The 19,262-nt window shown below is 44.3% G+C and overlaps 1 protein-coding gene across 2 annotated transcripts in view; it reads right to left on the bottom strand.

Moving 5' to 3' along the window:
- The window catches only part of LOC141203910 (uncharacterized), a 60,409-nt gene extending 41,352 nt beyond the window's left edge, over positions 1-19,057 (bottom strand). Inside the window, exons 1-2 of one of the 2 annotated variants that reach the window (XM_073663881.1) lie at positions 16,571-19,057; positions 16,153-16,478 (exon numbers count right to left, since the gene is read on the bottom strand). In XM_073663881.1, the coding sequence (XP_073519982.1) occupies positions 16,153-16,184 (32 nt within the window). In that variant the 5' untranslated portion in view covers positions 16,185-16,478; positions 16,571-19,057. Of the gene's footprint in view, positions 1-16,152 lie in introns of both variants that reach the window. The other variant, XM_073663882.1, reaches the window with a different exon arrangement.
- Between the last annotated feature and the right edge of the window lie 205 nt (positions 19,058-19,262).

Raw genomic sequence — 19,262 nt, 5'->3', positions numbered from 1 at the left:
GTATCAGTGATAACCAAGCCACCATGGACTTTGTAAAGCTCCTTGCTCGCCGGGAGCAGATTAAACAGGGACTTGTAAAGTTCACCGATCGAGCTGAGAACTATAGGTCATGGCGAGCCTCATTCCAGAATGCCATCAGAGGTTTGGAACTTTCTTACAGCGAGGAGTTAGACTTACTAGTAAAGTGGCTTGGAAGCGAGTCCGCTGAACATGCCAAAAGAATCAGAGACATTAATATAAAGCATCCACACACAGGTCTACGTAAGGTGTGGGAAAGACTTGATGAGTGTTATTGGTCAATAGAAGAAACAGAAAATGCTTTATATAAGAGAATTGATGATTTTCCCAAAATAGTGTCTAAGGGTTACCAAAAGCTCAGGGAACTAAGCGATTTTTTAGCAGAGCTACAGGTGGCTCAAGCAGAAGGAGATTTACCTGGATTGGCATTCCTGGACACCACCAGGGCTGTCAATCCGATTGTTCAAAAACTTCCTGACAACCTACAAGATAAGTGAGTCACATATGGTTCGCGTTATAAACAGACTCATAATGTACCGTTCCCCCCTTTTACAGTGTTTGTCGATTTTGTCGCCCAACAAGCTAAAATCAGAAACGACCCTAGCTTCGACTTCACTTTGTCATGTCCCACTGCCCCCGGTGTCAAAGCTAGTAGAACACCAGTGGCAGTCCACAAAACTAACATTGCTTCCACAGGTCCTCCTCACAAGGCGAATAGGTCCCCTCCAGAAGAGAATAAACCTCAAGATGTCAGTAAGAAGTGTCTTCTACACAGGAAACCACATCGTCTCCCAAAATGCAGAGCCTTCAGTAAGAAGTCTTTAGAGGAGCGCAAAGGTTTCCTTAAGGAAAATAACATCTGCTTCAAATGTTGTGCCACAACCTCTCACCTTGCCAGGAACTGTGAAGCCAGCGTGAAATGTGCAGAATGCAGCAGCACGGATCACAATACAGCCTTGCACCCTGGACAACCCTCTCGAGTGCTGTCGCAGCCAGAGGAGCACGATGGGAGACAGAACAACACTGACGAAGGCACCCCCGAGGTCACCTCTAAATGTGCAGAGATCTGCGGAGGGCTCATGGGAGGAAGATCCTGTTCAAAAATCTGCCTTGTCCGAATCTACCCAGCAGGCCACAGGGACAAAGCGATCAAGATATACGCGATCCTGGATGACCAAAGTAACAGGTCTTTAGCCAAGTCCATCTTCTTTGATAATTTCAGCGTTGTAGGCCCCGGTTCTCCCTACACCCTGAAAACATGTATTTAGGTAACGTTGAAACGGCGGGGAGGAAAGCTACCGGATACAAAGTGGAGTGCATAGATGGCCAGACCTGCCTATCGCTACCGACCATCCTGGAGTGCAACCAAATTCCCGACAACAGGTCTGAGACACCTTCACCGGAGGTGGCGATACATCACCCCCATCTGAAATGTATAGCTCACCTGATACCTGAGTTGGACCCAGAAGCTCAAATAGCTTTACTATTGGGAAGAGATATACTAAGAGTCCACAAGTCTAGAGTCTATCAATGGCTTCCAGAACGCTCTGTACGCACAGAGGCTTGACCTTGGTTGGGTCATAATAGGAGACGTCTGTCTAGGAGGAGCACACAAGCTGACCTCAGTCAACAGTATGCTCACCAGCGAGCTAGAAAATGGACATCCATCTCTCTTCCAGCCATGTCCAAATAGTCTGCTGGTAAAGGAGTTACCAAGCAGCACTCACCTGCCTTGCCCTTTCTCATCTCCTTCCAACGAAGACCACGCCTGAGAAGGTGAACAAGACCACATAGGATGTGCAGTTTTCCACAGGACAAAGGAAGACAACAAGACAGCGGTGTCCATAGAAGACAGGATGTTATTGGATATAATGGATCGAGAGATAGTCAAAGACAAGTCAAACAGTTGGGTCGCACCTCTACTATTCTTACCCCGGAGAAGACGTCTACCCAACAACAGGGAACTGCCCTACAGTCGATTCATCTCCCTCGGACACAAGCTTCAGAAGTCGCCTGAGACGAAGGAACATTTCTTTACCTTCATGGGGAAGATATTCCAGAACAACCACGCGGAGATTGCACCTGCACTTCGGCATTCAGAGGAGTGTTGGTACTTACCCATCTTCGGAGCATACCATCCTAAGAAGCCAGGTCAGATAAGAGTGGTATTCGACTAAAGCACAAAATGAGAAGACTTCTCGTCTAAAGATGTCCTACTGTCAGGCTCAGACCTCAACAACAGGCTCCTAGAGGTGCTACTCTGTTTCTGCAGAGATACGATGGCATTTATGGCTGACATATAACAGATGTTCCACTGTTTCCTTGTCAAGGAGGACCACAGAAACTACTTGAGGTTCTTCTGGTACCATGATAACGACCCCGATAAGGACATCACAGAGTACCGGATGAGGGTCCACATCTTCGGAAACAGTCCCTCCCCAGCAGTCGATATCTACAGCCTTCGAAATTCTGCCAAAGAGGGTGAAGAAAGGTACGGATCAGATGTCAGATCCTTAGTAGAAAATGACGTCTACGTTGACGACTGTCTGAAGTCCACACCAACAAACGAGGTTGCAATCAGCCTCCTGAAGAGGGCTCAAGAAATGCTCGCTCTGTCTAACCTGAGGTTACATAACATCGCTTCCAACAGCAGAGAATTGATGGAAGCCTTTCCTTTTCAAGACTATTCCAGTGATCTGAAGGACTTAGACCTAAGCATCAACTCCCTTCCCATGCAGCGGAGCCTAGGATTGCTTTGGGATTTGAAGACTGATGCCTTCGCCTTTCAGATCAACAAAGACAAGAAACCCTTCATGCGCAGAGGAGTTCTTTCCTTCGTGAATAACCTGTACGACCCCTTGGGGTTCGTAACTCCAGTAACTATCCAAGGCAAAATGATGCTGAGAGACTTCACCCAAGGGAAGTTTGATTGGGATGATCCACTCCCAGCAGAAAAGGCAGACTTGTGGACAGAGTGGAGGAAGTCTCTTGAAGCCTTGACCGACCTTCGTGTGAAACGGCCCTATGCTCTCGTGCCATCCTCAGAAGTCAAGACTCAAAGACTTTGTATCTTCTGTGACACATCAGTCAAAGCGATCGCAGCAGTAGGGTATCTAAAGACCACAGACGAGAACGAACAAAGCCATATCGGGTTCGTCTTGAGTCAGACAAAGCTGGCGCCACTCCGTGAACACACGATACCCAGACTGGAATTCTGTGCTGCCATCCTTGCAGTTGAGGTGGCCAAACTTATCTCGTATGGGTTGAATATGCAGATCAAAAATTCCAAATTCTACACGGATAGCAAGGTGGTACTGGGATACATCTGCAACGAGACGCGATGCTTCTACGTCTACGTTAGCAATCGGGTACTGAGGATAAGAAGATCCATTTGCCCTAATCAGTAGCACTACGTGTCTACTCACCACAATCCTGCAGACTATGCAACTAGATCCGTCGCACCCAGTCATCTTAAGGACACTACGTGGTTCACAGGCCTTTCCTCCTTGTACTATTCGATGCCCCATCGCAGCAAGCCTGATACAATCGAACTAGTGGATCCGGATGCCGACAAAGAGCTTCGTTCTCAAGTGTCTGTCCTACATACAGTGATTTCAGGTCATCGCCTTGAATCTCATCGGTTCAGCAGGTTCTCAACCTGGAAGTTACTCATTCAATCCATCACTTGCCTACTTCACGTGGCTCAGTCCTACAAGTCTGCAATACCTACGAGTCAGAGACCTTGTAAAGGTTAACATCACTGCAAACATGCATTCACCGCCCCCAGCCTAGAAAAGGCCAAGATTACAATACTTCATGTAGTACAAAGGGAAGTCTAGGACAAAGAAATAGACAACCTCAACAAGGGACAACCTGTTTTTAGAGACAGCGTGCTGAAGAAGCTCGACCCGATAGTCGACCAAAACGGACTGTTGAGAATAAGTGGCTGCCTTCAAGAAGCCAAGATAGAAGTTTCAGAGAAACACCCGGTAATAGTTCCGGGACGTCATCATGTCACAACCCTTCTCATACAACATCATCATGTCCTAGTGAGACACCAAGGATGTTTGTTTACCGAAGTGAACCTACCTACCGGACTATGGATAATTGGAGCGAAGAGAAGAGTAAGCAAACTCATCTTTAACTGTGTTACGTGCCGCACACTTCATGGCATGGCATTGAAACTCCATGTTTCAAAAGCAGAAGATGGCCAATCTTCCACCCGACAGACTTAGTACTGAACCCCCGTTCACCAACGTCAGACTAGACGTTTTCGGCCCTTGGTCCGTAGCTACATGACGCACTAGGAAAGTCCATGCCGAAGCAAAGTGTTGGGCAGTTCTATTCACATGTCTGTCCATCAGAGCTGTCCATATTGAAGTAATCGAATCTATGGACACATCGAGCTTCATAAATGCACTTCGAAGCTTCATCGCGATCAGAGGCCCTGCGAAGCATATTCGCTCTGACAGAGGCACGAACTTCGTTGGAGCAGCCAGACAACTCCAAATCCCTTCCAATCTAGACGTTACTAATGTAGAAATGTACTTAGGTGAGCAAGGATGCACTTGGACTTTCAACCTACCACATTATTCGCACATGGGAGGTGCCTTGGAAAGGATGATAGGGATAGTCTAGTATTTTGCGTGCTATCTTCTTGCAAGTGAACACGAGACTCACACATGAAAGTTTGATTACATTCTTGGCTGAAGTCTCAGATATCATAAATGCCAGGCCGCTGACAGCACTTTCCAGCGATTCTGGAGACCCGATAGTCTTTACTCCTGCAGTATTGCTCACACAGGAAACCTGTGTCCCAAGTGCTCCACTTGGAGAGTTCAACGACAAAGACCTCTACAGAACACAATGGAGGCAAGTACAAAGCATGTCTAATGCCTTTTGGGACAGATGGAGAAAACAGTATCTCTCCACTCTACAAACCAGGAAGAAGTGGCAGAAAGACCATCCTAACATCAAACCCGGCGATGTTGTATTCGTGAAAAACAGTCAATCGCATCGAAACGAGTGGCCACTCGGCCTAGTCACCAAATCCTTTGATGGGATGGGAAAGTATGCAAAGTGGAGGTTAGAGTGGGTAAGCTTGGAGAGAACTAACTGTTCCTCAGGCCAGTTACTGAACTCGTGCTGCTGCTTTCCCCGAAAGAGTCAAATGGTGGCATCCATTGATGCCAAGCTGGGAGTGTTCTGTCTACTCATGAGCAGCTAAGGGAATGTTCATAGAGTTATTCTAGTTGCGACCTGTAGAGGTCACCAGTTGTCTGTTTATGTTGTTTAGAAGCTGCACATCATCTAGTAATACTCTTATAGTCACAAGAGTCTGTCCCCTTTAAGAATAATGTGTGCTGAGGGAAAGCCCCCCTCCTTCCTCAGGGTGAAAGAGTTCCTGTAATCAGTTTTCCTGGCTTTCAGGGAAGCAGATAAGACGTGTGACTGGCTCTACACTCTCTACAACTTTTCCCTTGTCAGATGATTCCGGTAAGAGCAAATACAGTTTCATGTTTTGTGTGAAATACTGTAAAGTGAAGTGTATTGTGCTCTGAGATATACCATTTAGTTAATGCCTCTTGCACTGTACTCAGGTTGATGCATTCTGTATAGAATAGAGCCTGTGGCTGTGATCTTTACCTCATTTATTCCTGTTTACTGTAACCTGTATTATCACTATGTTAGTGCTAGTTTCTTTAATGTACCCAGTACTGACTGTCATCATTTTGTATTGTGTTATAGTTTTTACCACACTATCAAGTTCATACCATCACCATTAAATCAAGATTGCAGAACGCTACAGTCTATTTAATTGAGTATGAATGAGGGTTAAGCTAAATCCCCCACAGCATCATACGTGGAGGAAGGCAGAACACTATTGTTTGCTCTTTTCGCCACGCCTAGGTCCAAATTATTTGTAGCTGTGTACCTAAGATTGCGTCTGTTGCAGGAGTTTCATGATTTAATCATGAGTGGTCATCTGCGGTTCACAGCTATGCAGAAAGCTAGTACTAGCCTTTTTTGGTGGCCATCTATGTATAATTATAATTATATTAAAAATTTTGTATCAGCTTGGGAAGTTTGCACACGCGCTAAAGTCTGTCATAGCAGTCCGGTTGGAGTATTGGCTCCATTGCAATTCCAGAAAGACAGTGAACTCATCTGTCCATGGATTTCATCACAGATTTGCCTCTGTCTTGTGGAAAGATTGTCTTTGGGTGGTCGTTGACTGATTCATTAAACGGGCTCATTTTATTCCTTTGTCAGAGGATTACCTAATGCAGAGACGTTCTCCAGGTTTTTTATTTCTCATACAGTAAGGGTACATGGGATCCCTCTTAACACTGTGTTTGATAGGGGAGTTCAATTTGTCTCCAAATTCTGCAGAGATTTTTGTAATAAACTGGGAATTCATTTATTTTCCTGTGCCTACCACCCTGAAACCAATGGTCAGACAGAAAGGACTAATCAATCTCTGTAACAAATTTTAAGGTGTTTTGTTGCAGCTCAGTGTTTTGTTGTGACTTCATTCTTACTTCTTGCTGAGTTTGCCTTTAAGGCCACCGCCCCACTATTAGTATTTGGCCAGTATTTTTTCTCAGGAGTGGTAGCCAAAACCGGGAGGGGGTGATAAATGTAGAATTGGTGACTTTTTTCTATTATACCTTTACTCTGATTGTTCTTCACCTGGTTTTGGCTTCCACTCCCGAGGAAAAATACTGACCAAATACTGACAGTGGAGTTGTGGCCTAACAGTCGTATCAGTCAGTCTGCTGGAACTTCGCCATTTTATTGTAATTATCGTGATCATCCCCATTTTTTTGAATTTTCCTTTCTCTTTCCTGTTTGCCCGAATGGCCATTTCTCCACCCGTATTAATTGCTCCCTAGTCCTTAGTATGGTCTTTGGAAGGAATAAGTCAGCTAGAGATAGTTGCCATCATGCTCTCCAGAGACCTCCGAGCATCCCCAAGGAATAATCGTAAATCATCGGCAAACAATGCCACCTTCTCTTCCTTGGTCCCATATTTAAATCCATTTATCTCAGACATTTTACTAATTTCTGCCGCAAGAGGTTCAGTTGCTATTGAAAACAATGATAGACAGGGGGCACCCTTGTCTTTTACTTCTGTGCAACAAAAAATCGATTAGCCATAGAGCCATTCGCCCGTATTTTGGCCTTTGAGTCCGAATAAAGCAGTTGCACCCATCATATAAATTTGTCCATCTGCCGCAATGTAGCTCACAAATATTGCCATTCTACACTGTCTAAGGCAGGGGTCTCAAACTCGGCTGGGTATATGGGCCGCACATGGAAAAAATTTGAATTTGGGGGGCCGCATTCTTTGTTCAATGTGACACCATTTTTTTTTGTATACACCTTTTGAACATTTTTTCCGTGTTTATTTTTTTTATAGCTTGGGTCGTTATGGATGTGGTGATAATAAACGTGCACTTTTTTGTGTTTACTTTAGTTTACATATAAAACAGCATTTTTAGTGCCCAATATTTTTTCATGCTTTATTTTTATTTTTTTGATTTTTACAATTTTGTTTCCCCCAATTGGCCACATTCAGTAATATTGTCTTACAATTAGCATCATATAGTAATAATGGCAAACATCCTGTGGCTATGTGCCCCATCCAGGTCCCCATCCTGTGGCTATGTGCCCCATCCAGGTCCCCATCCTGTGGCTATGTGCCCCATCCAGGTCCCCATCCTGTGGCTATGTGCCCCATCCAGGTCCCCATCCTGTGGCTATGTGCCCCATCCAGGTCCCCATCCTGTGGCTATGTGCCCCATCCAGGTCCCCATCCTGTGGCTATGTGCCCCATCCAGGTCCACATCTTGTGGCTATGTGCCCCATCCAGGTCCCGATCCTGTGGCTATGTGCCCCATCCAGGTCCCCATCCTGTGGCTATGTGCCCCATCCAGGTCCCCATCTTGTGGCTATGTGCCCCATTCAGGTCCCATCTTGTGGCTATGTGCCCCATCCAGGTCCCCTCTTGTGGCTATGTGCCCCATCCAGGTCCCCATCTTGTGGCTATGTGGCCCATTCAGGTCCCCTCTTGTGGCTATGTGCCCCCTGTTCTTCACACACATAAAATAGAAAAAAAAAAAAAAGATGGATTCTCACCTGTCCTCCGTTCCCTCGGCGGCCTTCCTGCAGATGTGGCCCGCAGGCACCACAGAGTCCGACCCCTTGACGATCCCGACCTGGTCCAGGAGGAGCCGCCGACAGCAGCGCTGCATTGCCGCACAGAGACTGTTTCCCAGCACTGCATTTCCAATGCCAGCCGCCGGCCAATCAGAGGCCAGCAGCTGATAGCTGCGTATGGCAATGACGTCATACTCGCTGCGCCGACACGCAGATATCAGCTGCTGGCCTCTGATTGGCCAGCGGCTGGCATTGGAAATGCAGTGCTGGGAAACAGTCTCTGTGCGGCAATGCAGCGCTGCTGTCGGCGGCTCCTCCTGGACCTGGTCGGGATCGTCAAGGGGTCTGTGCCTGCGGGCCGCATAAAGCAGCCTCAGGGGCCGCATGCGGCCCGCGGGCCGCGTGTTTGAGACCCCTGGTCTAAGGCCTTAGCTGCGTCCAAAGACAGGATCCCCCTTTGACCAATATTATCAGCCCTTGCTTGTATATTAATATAAAGCCTTCTGAGATTGATTGTGGTGGACATATCAGGCATAAACCCAGACTGATCGGGGTGTATTATTGAGATTACTTTTGAGAGTCTGTTAGCAAGAAGTTTGACGTCTACTGTTAAAAGAGAGATGAGTCTATAGGATGCCGGCATGCTGGGGCCTTGCCTTATTTAGGTAACACTGTAATTATGGCTTCATGCATGGATGTGGCAATGATCCTCCTTCGAATTGTATACCTCCAATAATACTGGTAGTAATACTTCCTTATATCTCTTATATACTTCCACTGGAAGACTGTCCATTCCCGGTGCTTTATCGTTGGCCATTGAGCTCAGTGCCCATTCTAACTCTTCTATATCAAGTAGTTCATCTAATAAATTCTGAGAGTCTAAGGAAAGGAGCGGGAGCTGAGCTTTATCTAGGAAGGTCAGGGTCTGTTCTTCTGAGAGTTGAGCCTGAGAAGTATACAACTTTGCATAGTATTCCTCCAACACTTTCAGTATGTCCACTGTGGACTGTACACATTATCCTCCCTAGTCTCCAGACTGGATATAAAGGCCGAGTCCCTCTGGGCAGCAGCTATCACAGATATAATTAACCTGCTTTTCCCCCTCTTCACGTTATTGCACCTTGTGAAACAGCTTCTTCCTTCCTGCAGCTGCAATGTTCCCTGATTCAGCAGGTCCTGAGCTGCTTTCTGTTTTGCGCAGCCGGCGTTGGATCTGTAATCATCGCACTCTCTGCAGCTCCCAATTCCTGAAACACCAACTGATCCTGCTGCTTAGTCCGGGATTTAGCTGCTGAGATTTCTTTTATAAATATTCCTCTAAGGTCGGCCTTCATGGCTTCCCATACATATAAAAAATAAATTGTATTTTTATTAATCACAAGATACTCCTTTAGTTCCCCTTCAATTTTCCCCTTAAGATCTATAACCTGCAACCAAAAGGGTTTTAATTTCCCTGTGGGTCTGTACTGCATTGGGAGATTAAGTTTAGGAAGACACAGAGGAGGATGATTGGGGCCATGGACGCCGGGAGGATGATGATGGAGGCCATGCACGCCCGGGGGAAGAGGATGGTGGCCATACATGCTGGGTGGAAAATGGAGGCCATACACGCAGGGAGGAGGAGGATGGAGGCCATACACGCAGGGAAGAGGAGGATGGGGGCCATACACGCAGGGAGGAGGAGGATGGAGGCCATACACGCAGGGAGGAGGATGATGGGGGCCATACACACCGGGAGGTGGATGGTGGGGGCCATACACGCAGGGAGGTGGATGATGGGGGCCACACATGCTGGGAGAAAGATGATGGGGGCCATATACACCAGGATGCACTTTATGGGGCACATTCTACTGTGGGGCACTATATGACAACATTACACTGTGGAGCAATATGTGAGGCACATTATAGTATGGTGCACTATATGGGGCCATTATACTGTAGTGCACTATATGGGGCCATTATAGTGTAGGTCACTATATGGCGCCATTATTATGTAGGGCACTATATGGGGCCATTATACTGTATAGAGGACTATATGGTGCCATTAGACTGTGGGGCACTGTAAGGGGCCATTATACTGTGGGGCACTATATGGGGCCATTTTGCAAAGGGCTCTGCGACTCTGATGAGCGGTGTAGTTACTGACGCCACTGCTCATCACAGCCGTCGGGTCTTGTGGAGCGCAGTGGGCCTCAGATGGGCTGCTGCTACGGCCTATAAACCCTCGTTCTCTGAAAAAGGCTCCATAGCCTTTTGACGTCGGATTCAGGGATCGTCATGGGAACACTATGGACTATGTCGGACCTGCTTGGGATTTTTTTTTTTTTTCAAAAATAAATTGGTGAACCAGGGTAAGTATCGGGGAGTCTTTATTCAAATAACATTTATCTTTCTGGTTTTTTTTCCATTAGTGGGTTAGTAGTCGGAGTGTCTGATAGATGCCTCTCCGTTACTGGTGTTGATGGCAGCTATGATTTTTGACAAATCACAGCTGTCATCAACCCCAACTACCATTACCCTGATTGCCACCACACCATGGCAATCAGGAAGAGGCGGACAAAGCGCCAGAATTCTCGCATCTAATGTGATGCGACACTTCTGGTGCGACTGCGGGCTGTTATTTTTAGGTTGGGTAGGGCCCAATAACCAGGTACCTTTCCAGCCTGATAATATAAACCCACAGCTGTCTGCTTTACCTTGGCTGGTTACCAAAAATAGGCGCTGTTTTTTTTCATTTATTAGGGTAAACACCTTTTAGTGCCACATGAAAGGTAAGTTTATTATATGTAGGGGCATGTGAAATTATATATTTACAGGACATTTATCTATTCTATCTTATTACACCCCTGCACCTATAGAAGTGGACGGAGCGGGGTCATGTATTACACCACATGTGTATTTTTCTGTGTGTATGAGCGTGCATGTGTTTTTTCCTGTGTGTATGAGAGTGCATGTGTATTTTTCTGTGTGCAAGCGTGCGTGTGCATTTTTTGGTGTGTGTGAGCCTGCGTATTTTCCTGTGTGTGAGAATTTTTCTGTTTTCCTGTGTGTATGAGCGCATGTGTATTTTGCTATGTATAGTAGAGATCAGATTATCACAACTTCAAGTAAGAAATACAGCATAAAGTGAAAAACTATCTAATCCCTGAATGTGTTATACTCCCCAGACCCGTGTATCTAATCACATCATCATGCACGATACTCCACAGACCAGTGTATCTAATCCCATCATCATGTGCGATGTTCCCCAGACCGGTGTACCTCATCCCATCATGTGCGTTGTTCCCCAGACCGATGTATCCAATTCCATCATCATGCGCGACACTCCCTATCGGCCCCCACAGAGTAGAATGCACTCCCCATCGGCCTCCAGAGTAGAATGCACTCCCCTTCGACCTCCACAGAGTAGAATGCACTCCCCATTGGCCTCCACAGAGTAGAATGCACTTTTTTTATCTGCCAGGGCGCAGCCAGGCCCATTAATGGTGACCTTGTGAGTTGGGGCTTTGCACCTCTGCGATGCACGGATAGGGTGCCGGGCATCCCGCCTAATCGAATAGCAGGGGCTTGTAATAGGATGCTGACTAGGCACGGTGCCGCATGTGTGTGAATTGCACCCTACTCCAAGTTTCATCTGTGTGCAGTTTTAGTGCTAGGCAGTTGCTCCTCCAGTGAGAGGGGATGAGAGTGATTGTTCATCAGCATTCCGCACCTGTGCTACCTACTTCTAACAAAAGGGGGCCGGCTGGTGTGCATTTTTATTGAAATCTTGGCTGGTAAGTACCATTGCCTTTTGCTATTTTTTATATAAAGTTATATACTTTTTCAATTTTTTTTTTTTAATAAACATCTCCTCAAATACCCCCATGAATAGATTTGCGTAGGTTGGTGCGACCTTTGAACCCATCGCAGTGCCTCGTGTCTAATGGTAATGTTCACCTTCAAATGTAAAATAATTATTTTTTTAAAATAAAGGATAGCCCTGTGTAGATGAATTATTTTTGTCTACTGGACAATCTGACATCCGTCAATTTTTTTTTTAAACATGTCAATCTGATATGATATATTTGAATATAAAGATGATACATCTAAAGTGAGAAAAGCATAATTCGGTTCCCATTGTATCACTTGTAGAAGTGGAGTTAGATGTGTAGAATCTTTTAGATGGCTAGGTAATTTTGACACATGATCCTGCATTATTTTGTCAATATATTCTGACAGATTGCTAGTCAGAGATCCAATGCCTTATACTATAGGTCTCCCAGGGGGACTGGGAAGACTCTTATGGATTTTTGGAAGGTGATAAAAGAAGGGAGTAGTGGGATTTTTGATTGAGAAACTTTTTTTCTTTTAGATTTAATATATTTTCCTCCATTGCTCTGTTGATCAAATTATTATATATTACTATCACTTTAGGTAATGGGTCTGAAGGAATTTTCCGATAGTATTATACTTCTGATATTATTCTGCATACTTCTTTGCAATAATCTGTGCAGTTTTGTATTACTATACCCCCTTTATCAGCAGCTCTAATGACTAAGTTGTCATTAATACATAAGGATTGTAGGGCTTTCTTCTCAGATATTGAAAGATTATTTTTATTTTTTGTGGTGGACCTCCTTTAATTGTAAGTTCTTTTAATTTATCAAGAACTATATCATGGAAGGTGCTAATGTGATGTCCCTCACTCTCTATTGGATAACAATTGGATTTTGTTTTTACATTCACATGAAATTGGAAAACAGTTTGTGATAAAGAAACAACAGGCTGTTCTCGCACTTTTATTGTAAAATGTCTTCTCAGTGTAATTTTCCTCGTAAATACCTAAAGATTTAAAAAAAAGATCAAAGTCTTTGGGTTTGTTTGTGGGACAAAAGGAAAGTTCTTTTGATAATATTAATTTCTCATCATTTGATAAAAGGTAGTCGACAGATTAAAACATTTGTGGGTATTATTGTTTGGGGCTTGGGGTAGGTTTATTTTCCCTCTTTTCTTTTTTTTTCTTCTTCCTCCTCACGTTCTTCTAGTAGTTTTTTTTCTTTTCCCTGGTTTGGGGGAGAAGTATTGGCTAATTGCCCTTTCTTGAGAGATATAGCCCGGGGTAAAAAAGATACCAGACCTTTAGTACCAGTTGTGGTATTTTCCACTATAAGGCTATGTGCCCACGATGCAGAAATGCTCAGGATTTTTTCCTGAGCGTTTCTGCATCTCCCTGGCAGAAAAAAATGCATGCGGATTGTACATGTGGATTGTGCATGTGGATTGTACATGCAGATTGTACATGCGGATTGTACATGCGGATTGTGCATGCGGATTGTACATGCGGATTGTACATGCGTTTTCCTGCCAGGGACATGCGGATGTGAAGCGTTCTTCACTTGCATTTCCGCTTGCGGGTTGACAAGCGCTTTCCAAGCGATCAGCATCACTTGGAAAGTGCTTGTCAACTTGGTCACACTATATAAATCCATACAAACAGCATGGATTTATATACTGTGACCCGAGAGAATGTCAAAAAATAAAAAAATAAATCTATACTTACCCTCCGATGGCCCGCGCTGGCTTGCTTCACCGTCCCGGCTGCGGTACACTGAAGGACCTGCCGACGTCAGCGTCGCATGACCCGTCACATGACTCTGACGTCAGCGCGGGTCCTTCATTCCATCGCGAACTGCTGCCAAGCAAGGAGGAGCGCACCGCGGGCCGCCAGAAGGTAAGTATATATATTATTATTTTTTATTTTATTCTTTTTTTTACAGTTTTCAATGGTACCCACGTCCGGAGGAGAGTCTCCTCTTCTCTAGACCTGGGTACCATCCACACATTAGAACGCATGGAATGCGCATCTACTTATGCAGTGATGCGTAATCCATGCGGTCTAATGCAAGTCAATGGCGGCAAAAACGCAGCATTTCTGCAAAATAATTGGTAGTGCTGCGTTTTTTTCCGCAATGATAATCCGCAGCGGAAATTTTCACAGCATGTGCACAGCACATGCGGACTATCATTGGGGAACATGGCAGGCCTTCTACCATGCATTTTTTAAGCGTTTTTGCCGCTGCGGAAACGCTTAAAAAACGCATTGTGGGCACACAGCCTAATAGTGTGACGATACAGAGTAAAATCTTAATAAGCCAGATTAGATTTGTTAAGTCAAGAGAATACACTATTGTGTTTACAGTACATTATTGTGTTTAAATTGTCTTGTACATGTTTGTGTATTTCTAAAGGTCAGATTAGTATTTGTCTAACCCTGATTGCGGTCTCCTCTTGGAAACAATGCTGTTTGCTAATATGCTAATTGTACTAAAAGCCAGCTTTTTACAACAGCCCAGTGATACCAACTATGTAAATAGATTAGCTCAATAATAACTGAGACCTGCACCATTACCTCTTACCTGTGCCTGATGACCTCACACAGAGATTAATATAAACAGGGATGTCTGTAGTCAGAAGCAAAGAGAAGCAGAAGGGACATGTGTTTTTTGTAGCAGTGAGTCTTGGGACAGAGAATCAAGGAACATCAGAAAGACTTTAGAAGGAGAATGAGAGACATCCTTCAGGACAATAGATGGATTGCATGGCATTATCGAAAGAGACACAGATTTGTATTCTACATGATTCTAGCCTAAGGGTACTGGCCCTGACTGAAAAGATTTGGATCTGCTCCATTAACCATTAGAGACCATGGATACTTTTGGGGAGTCTGGGAGAGGACGAAGAAGTCACTTGGCCCCATGGATATGTTGTTTTGGGGTTGCTAAGAGGGACCCACCGGTCGCTTAGAGCCCATGGAAACTCTCGGAGAGGCCAGGGTGGGACCCTTGGGTCTCCTGGTCCTGTACCTCGATGGACTGCTAGCTTTCTATGCTTGCCGCTACCTCCTCTCTGTGGTGACCCACCAGAAGCAGGGGGGGGGCAACTGGTTGAGGTAGTCGGCCCTGGAAGTCTCCAAAGTGGGAGCTGTTCAATCCCAAGCGGGCGGAGAAGGAAGGGTGAGACTGTGTAATGTTGTACCATCTTGGGTATATGCTGGGACTGTTCTGTGTGTTTATTGTCCACTTTGTGGTTCAATAAAGTATTGCCACGCTGTTTTACCATCACCCTGTGTTGTCTGAGTAGCGTTACACCCACGGAAGACCCCGGGTCTTCACAAATAGTATTGCTTGTTATTTTAGTAGAGGAAACAATGTCTGATGTAGTGTCATATATCGAGAGGTACAGTAGTGGAGTAGAAATGGGATCTGAGAATTTGATTAGAGCAAGAGATTCAATTTCCTTAGGTGGAATTAGACTTTTATTTAGTTTATTGCCACTAGTTGTCTCCGTTTTTCATTTTTACTTAGACAAGCTCTTTTCCTTTCTTCATTGATTCTATTTATATGTAGTCTAATGTTGTCTAGATGTTTTTTTGCATTAAAAACCAAAATGAAGGTAGAGGTTTTCCATTCAGAAGATGGAAGTAGTATATTTGAATTTTGTATAGGAGGAGTGTTTGTCAAATTTCTGCTCTTGCTCACTGTACTTTTTGTAGATTTAACTGTTGCAATTGATAAAGGTTCAATTCTTTGTGGTAGGACTATCTCAATTATTTTGTTATTTGTTATCTTCGGTTCAATCTTATTTTCATTTTTTTCAATATTTTTTTTTGTTTGTATCAATACATTCATTAGCCTTGTCCTTTAGTTGTATATGTAGAGAATTTTTAGATTTTTGCTCTATCACTCGGGGCACACTTTGTGTTTCTTTCTTTTTTATAATACGATAATCATCCCTGTCTCTTTGCCCACGGAAGACACCGGGTCTTCACAGTCCTTAGCTAAAGATAGAACTTTTTCAGTTGCAGTTTCACACAATTGTGTTCTCTTTTTAGGGAAACATGTTAACATAATGTGCATACAATTATTTAAATTAGGGTCCCATTCAAGTGTAAACGTATTGTCATTAGGAAATGGAGAGGTATGTACCAACCTGAGGCCCCTCAGACATATTTTTTCATCCATATAGTTAAAAACCGGGCATCCAGACCAAAATGAAGTTCCTCTTTTAATGCATCTTTGAAGTGATAAAAAGTGTTTCTTAAAACATTTGTGTCCTCCTCACTAAATGAGTTTGTAGAACTGTCCATGTCCATAATGAATCCACCTGTTTGTCCAATAGTTTCTAACATGAGCCGTTCCCTTGATGATAGTCGATTGTAAAAATATTCCATGATGTAGATATATAGATAATTCCCTCTGCTGCCGGGCTCTCATTTGACAATTGCCAGACCGGGAGACGGTTCCAAGGTATTGCTGCTGTATCCAAGAAAAAACACAAAGAGGAAGGTAGCGCAAATAGGGTCTTATCCAACAAACATTTAAGAGTATTTGTATCAGATTGTGCTAACCTGATCCATATTCTTTTCTTTGGTGTTTTAAGTTTGATGTTCAGTTGCTGCGGATCCATAGGTTTGTCAAAATTGATGAATATCAGGATCTGGAGAAATTTGTGGATACTTCCCGCGCTGCTGGTTTATTGAAGACGTCAATTCAGAAAGGTTTATTAAATATAATAATTGAATATGGAACATGCAGATCTCTCAGATGTTTTTTGATATCAATGAATCTGGCTCTTTGTCTCTGCACTTCTATAGAATAATCTGGAAAGATCGAGATTTTGGACCCATTGATAGTTACATCTGGGTGATCCCTTGCCTGTCGCAGGATAATATCTCTGTCCCGGTAAAACTTTAGCCAGCGCAGGTCTTTGTGGAAGCCCAGGAGGAAGAGGATGGGTAGGCATCCTGTGAGCTTGTTCTACAGCTTATAAGGGGTTAAGGTTTCAAGCCTGATTATTAATTTCAGCCAGTTTTCAAAGAATTCAGTAGGAAAGGAGCCTTCTATTTTTCCAGGCACACCAATAAGTGGTATATCATTGAGCCTTGACCTATTTTCAAGATCATCTGTTTCTGCCAGCAGTGCTGATATTTGCTGTGCTGCAAGCCAGCTCTCATTGCTTGTATCGGCTATCTGATCATCAATGGTGCTGACTCTGACTTCCACTGCCCCTGCTCTATTTTCTGCAGTTTGTGTCATATACCTGCTATCTCATCTTTAACCCCTTAAAGACCCTGGGATTTTCTGTTTTTGCATTTTCGTTTTTTGCTCTCCTTGTTCCCAGAGCCATAGCGTTTTTATTTTTTGGTCAATATGGCCGTGTGAGGGCTTATTTTCCAAGTGCGGTGAAATTGCAAAAAAATTGCAATACCACAGATGTTTTTTTGTTTTTTTTACCACGTTCACTGAATGCTAAAACTGACCTGCCATCATTCTTATTCTCCAGCTCATTACGAGTTTGTAGATACCAAACATGTATAGGTTCTTTTTTATTTAAGTGGTGAAAAAAAATCCAAAGTTTGGTAAAAAAAAAAAAAAATGGCACCATTTTCCGAGACCCATAGCATCTCCATTTTTAGGAATCTGGGGCCCCATTTTGGGGTAGATCCGATGTTTTGATCGCCCCTTATTGCATTTTATTGCAATGTTGCAGCAACCAAAAAACGTAATTCTGGCATTTAGAATTTTTTTCTTGTTACGCCGTTTACTGTTCGGATTAATTCTTTTTTTTATATTGATAGATCGGGCAATTCTGAACGCGGCGATACCAAATATGTGTATGTGGGTTGTTTTTTATTATTATTTTATTTTGAATGGGGCGAAAGGGGGGTGATTTAAACTTTTATATTTTTTTAATTTTTTTAAAAACATTTTTTTTTACACTTTTTGCTTGCTTTTATAGTCTCCATAAGAGACTAGAAGCAGCAACTGTCCGATCGCCTCTGCTACATAGAGGTGATGAACAGATCACCTTTATGTAGCAGAAATGCTCCTGTGCTATGACTGCCAACCACTAGGTGGCGCTCATAGCGATCATTACATGACAACCACTGGGGTCTGCTGCAGACCCAGGGTTGTCATGCCCACCTATCAGTGACCCGCAATCACATGACGGGTTACCGATGGGCGGGGTAAGTGACGCGCTTCCGGTGCGGCGCTGTTAAATGCCGCTGTCATAGATTGACAGTGGCATTTAACTGGTTAACAGCTGCGGTTGGATCATGATTCCACCCGCGGCTGTTGTGGGCACACGTCAGCTGTAATACTCAGCAGACATGTGCTCGGTTTAGTCCGGGCTCACCGCCAGAGCCCTCACTGAACCAGGGGTGATGGCCTGGGGCGTACTAATACACCCCAGGCTTTAAAGGGGTTAAGACCACCAAAATGTACATTCAAAGCAGAAAGAGAATTTACAATGTACCACTGCAATGAAAACGTCTTTTAAAGTAGGTTCCTCAGGTACCTGTATGTCCCATTGGTGCAGATTAGGCAGTGAGGCAGTAAGTATTGTGCCACATGTAATTTTGTAGTCTTTTTGCCCCCTTCAACGCGGCTGCCTCTCCCATCTCCTGCTCACCCAACTCCTCCACTCTGGAGCCCATGCACAGGTGCAAGGTAGCTGTTATAAGATGGCCACTGTCACCTGCTGAGACCTGCCTTTCTGTGTAGGCAAACTGTTCCAGCCTCGCCACCACTTCCCTCCTGCTAATCTTCCCTGCTCAATCTGTCTCCAGTGTGATGACTGTGGTGTCATCTTGGAGCTGAGAGCCTGCTTCTCCCACAGTCTCTGTGGCTTTTCTTGGTCATTTTTTCCCCTGGAGCAAAGCACCTCCACACTCAGAAAGTTATCTGGTAGATGTATGACAATTTTCAGGATGGTCATCAGGTCCAATATCGGATAAATAGCTAGATGCTCTGCAGGAGCTCCTACATGTGCTTGTTCACACATGTCGTTACGGTTGTTGCCCTCTTATTTGGTCTCCAGGGTGGATACACTGGACACCAACTTACTGTGTGAGTGGGGTAGTCGCGCAAGAGAATATTGCTACAATAAAAGGGACTGGCCATCTTCTTCGTTTGTTGCAGGGCAAGGAAAAGGCTGTATGGTTTACATTTTCATTTGTGGTAACTAACTTTTTGGGAAACTCAAGAGCAGAGTTGGTGTTATTTCTCCTCAAAACATATAAGGATCTTGGCAGTAAC

The sequence above is a fragment of the Phyllobates terribilis genome, unplaced genomic scaffold (assembly GCF_046119375.1).
Source record: "Phyllobates terribilis strain yellow unplaced genomic scaffold, ASM4611937v1 Scaffold_130__1_contigs__length_5004896, whole genome shotgun sequence".
In the NCBI taxonomy this organism is placed as follows: Eukaryota; Metazoa; Chordata; class Amphibia; order Anura; family Dendrobatidae; genus Phyllobates; species Phyllobates terribilis.
This window is presented reverse-complemented; position numbering and strand designations above follow the sequence as displayed.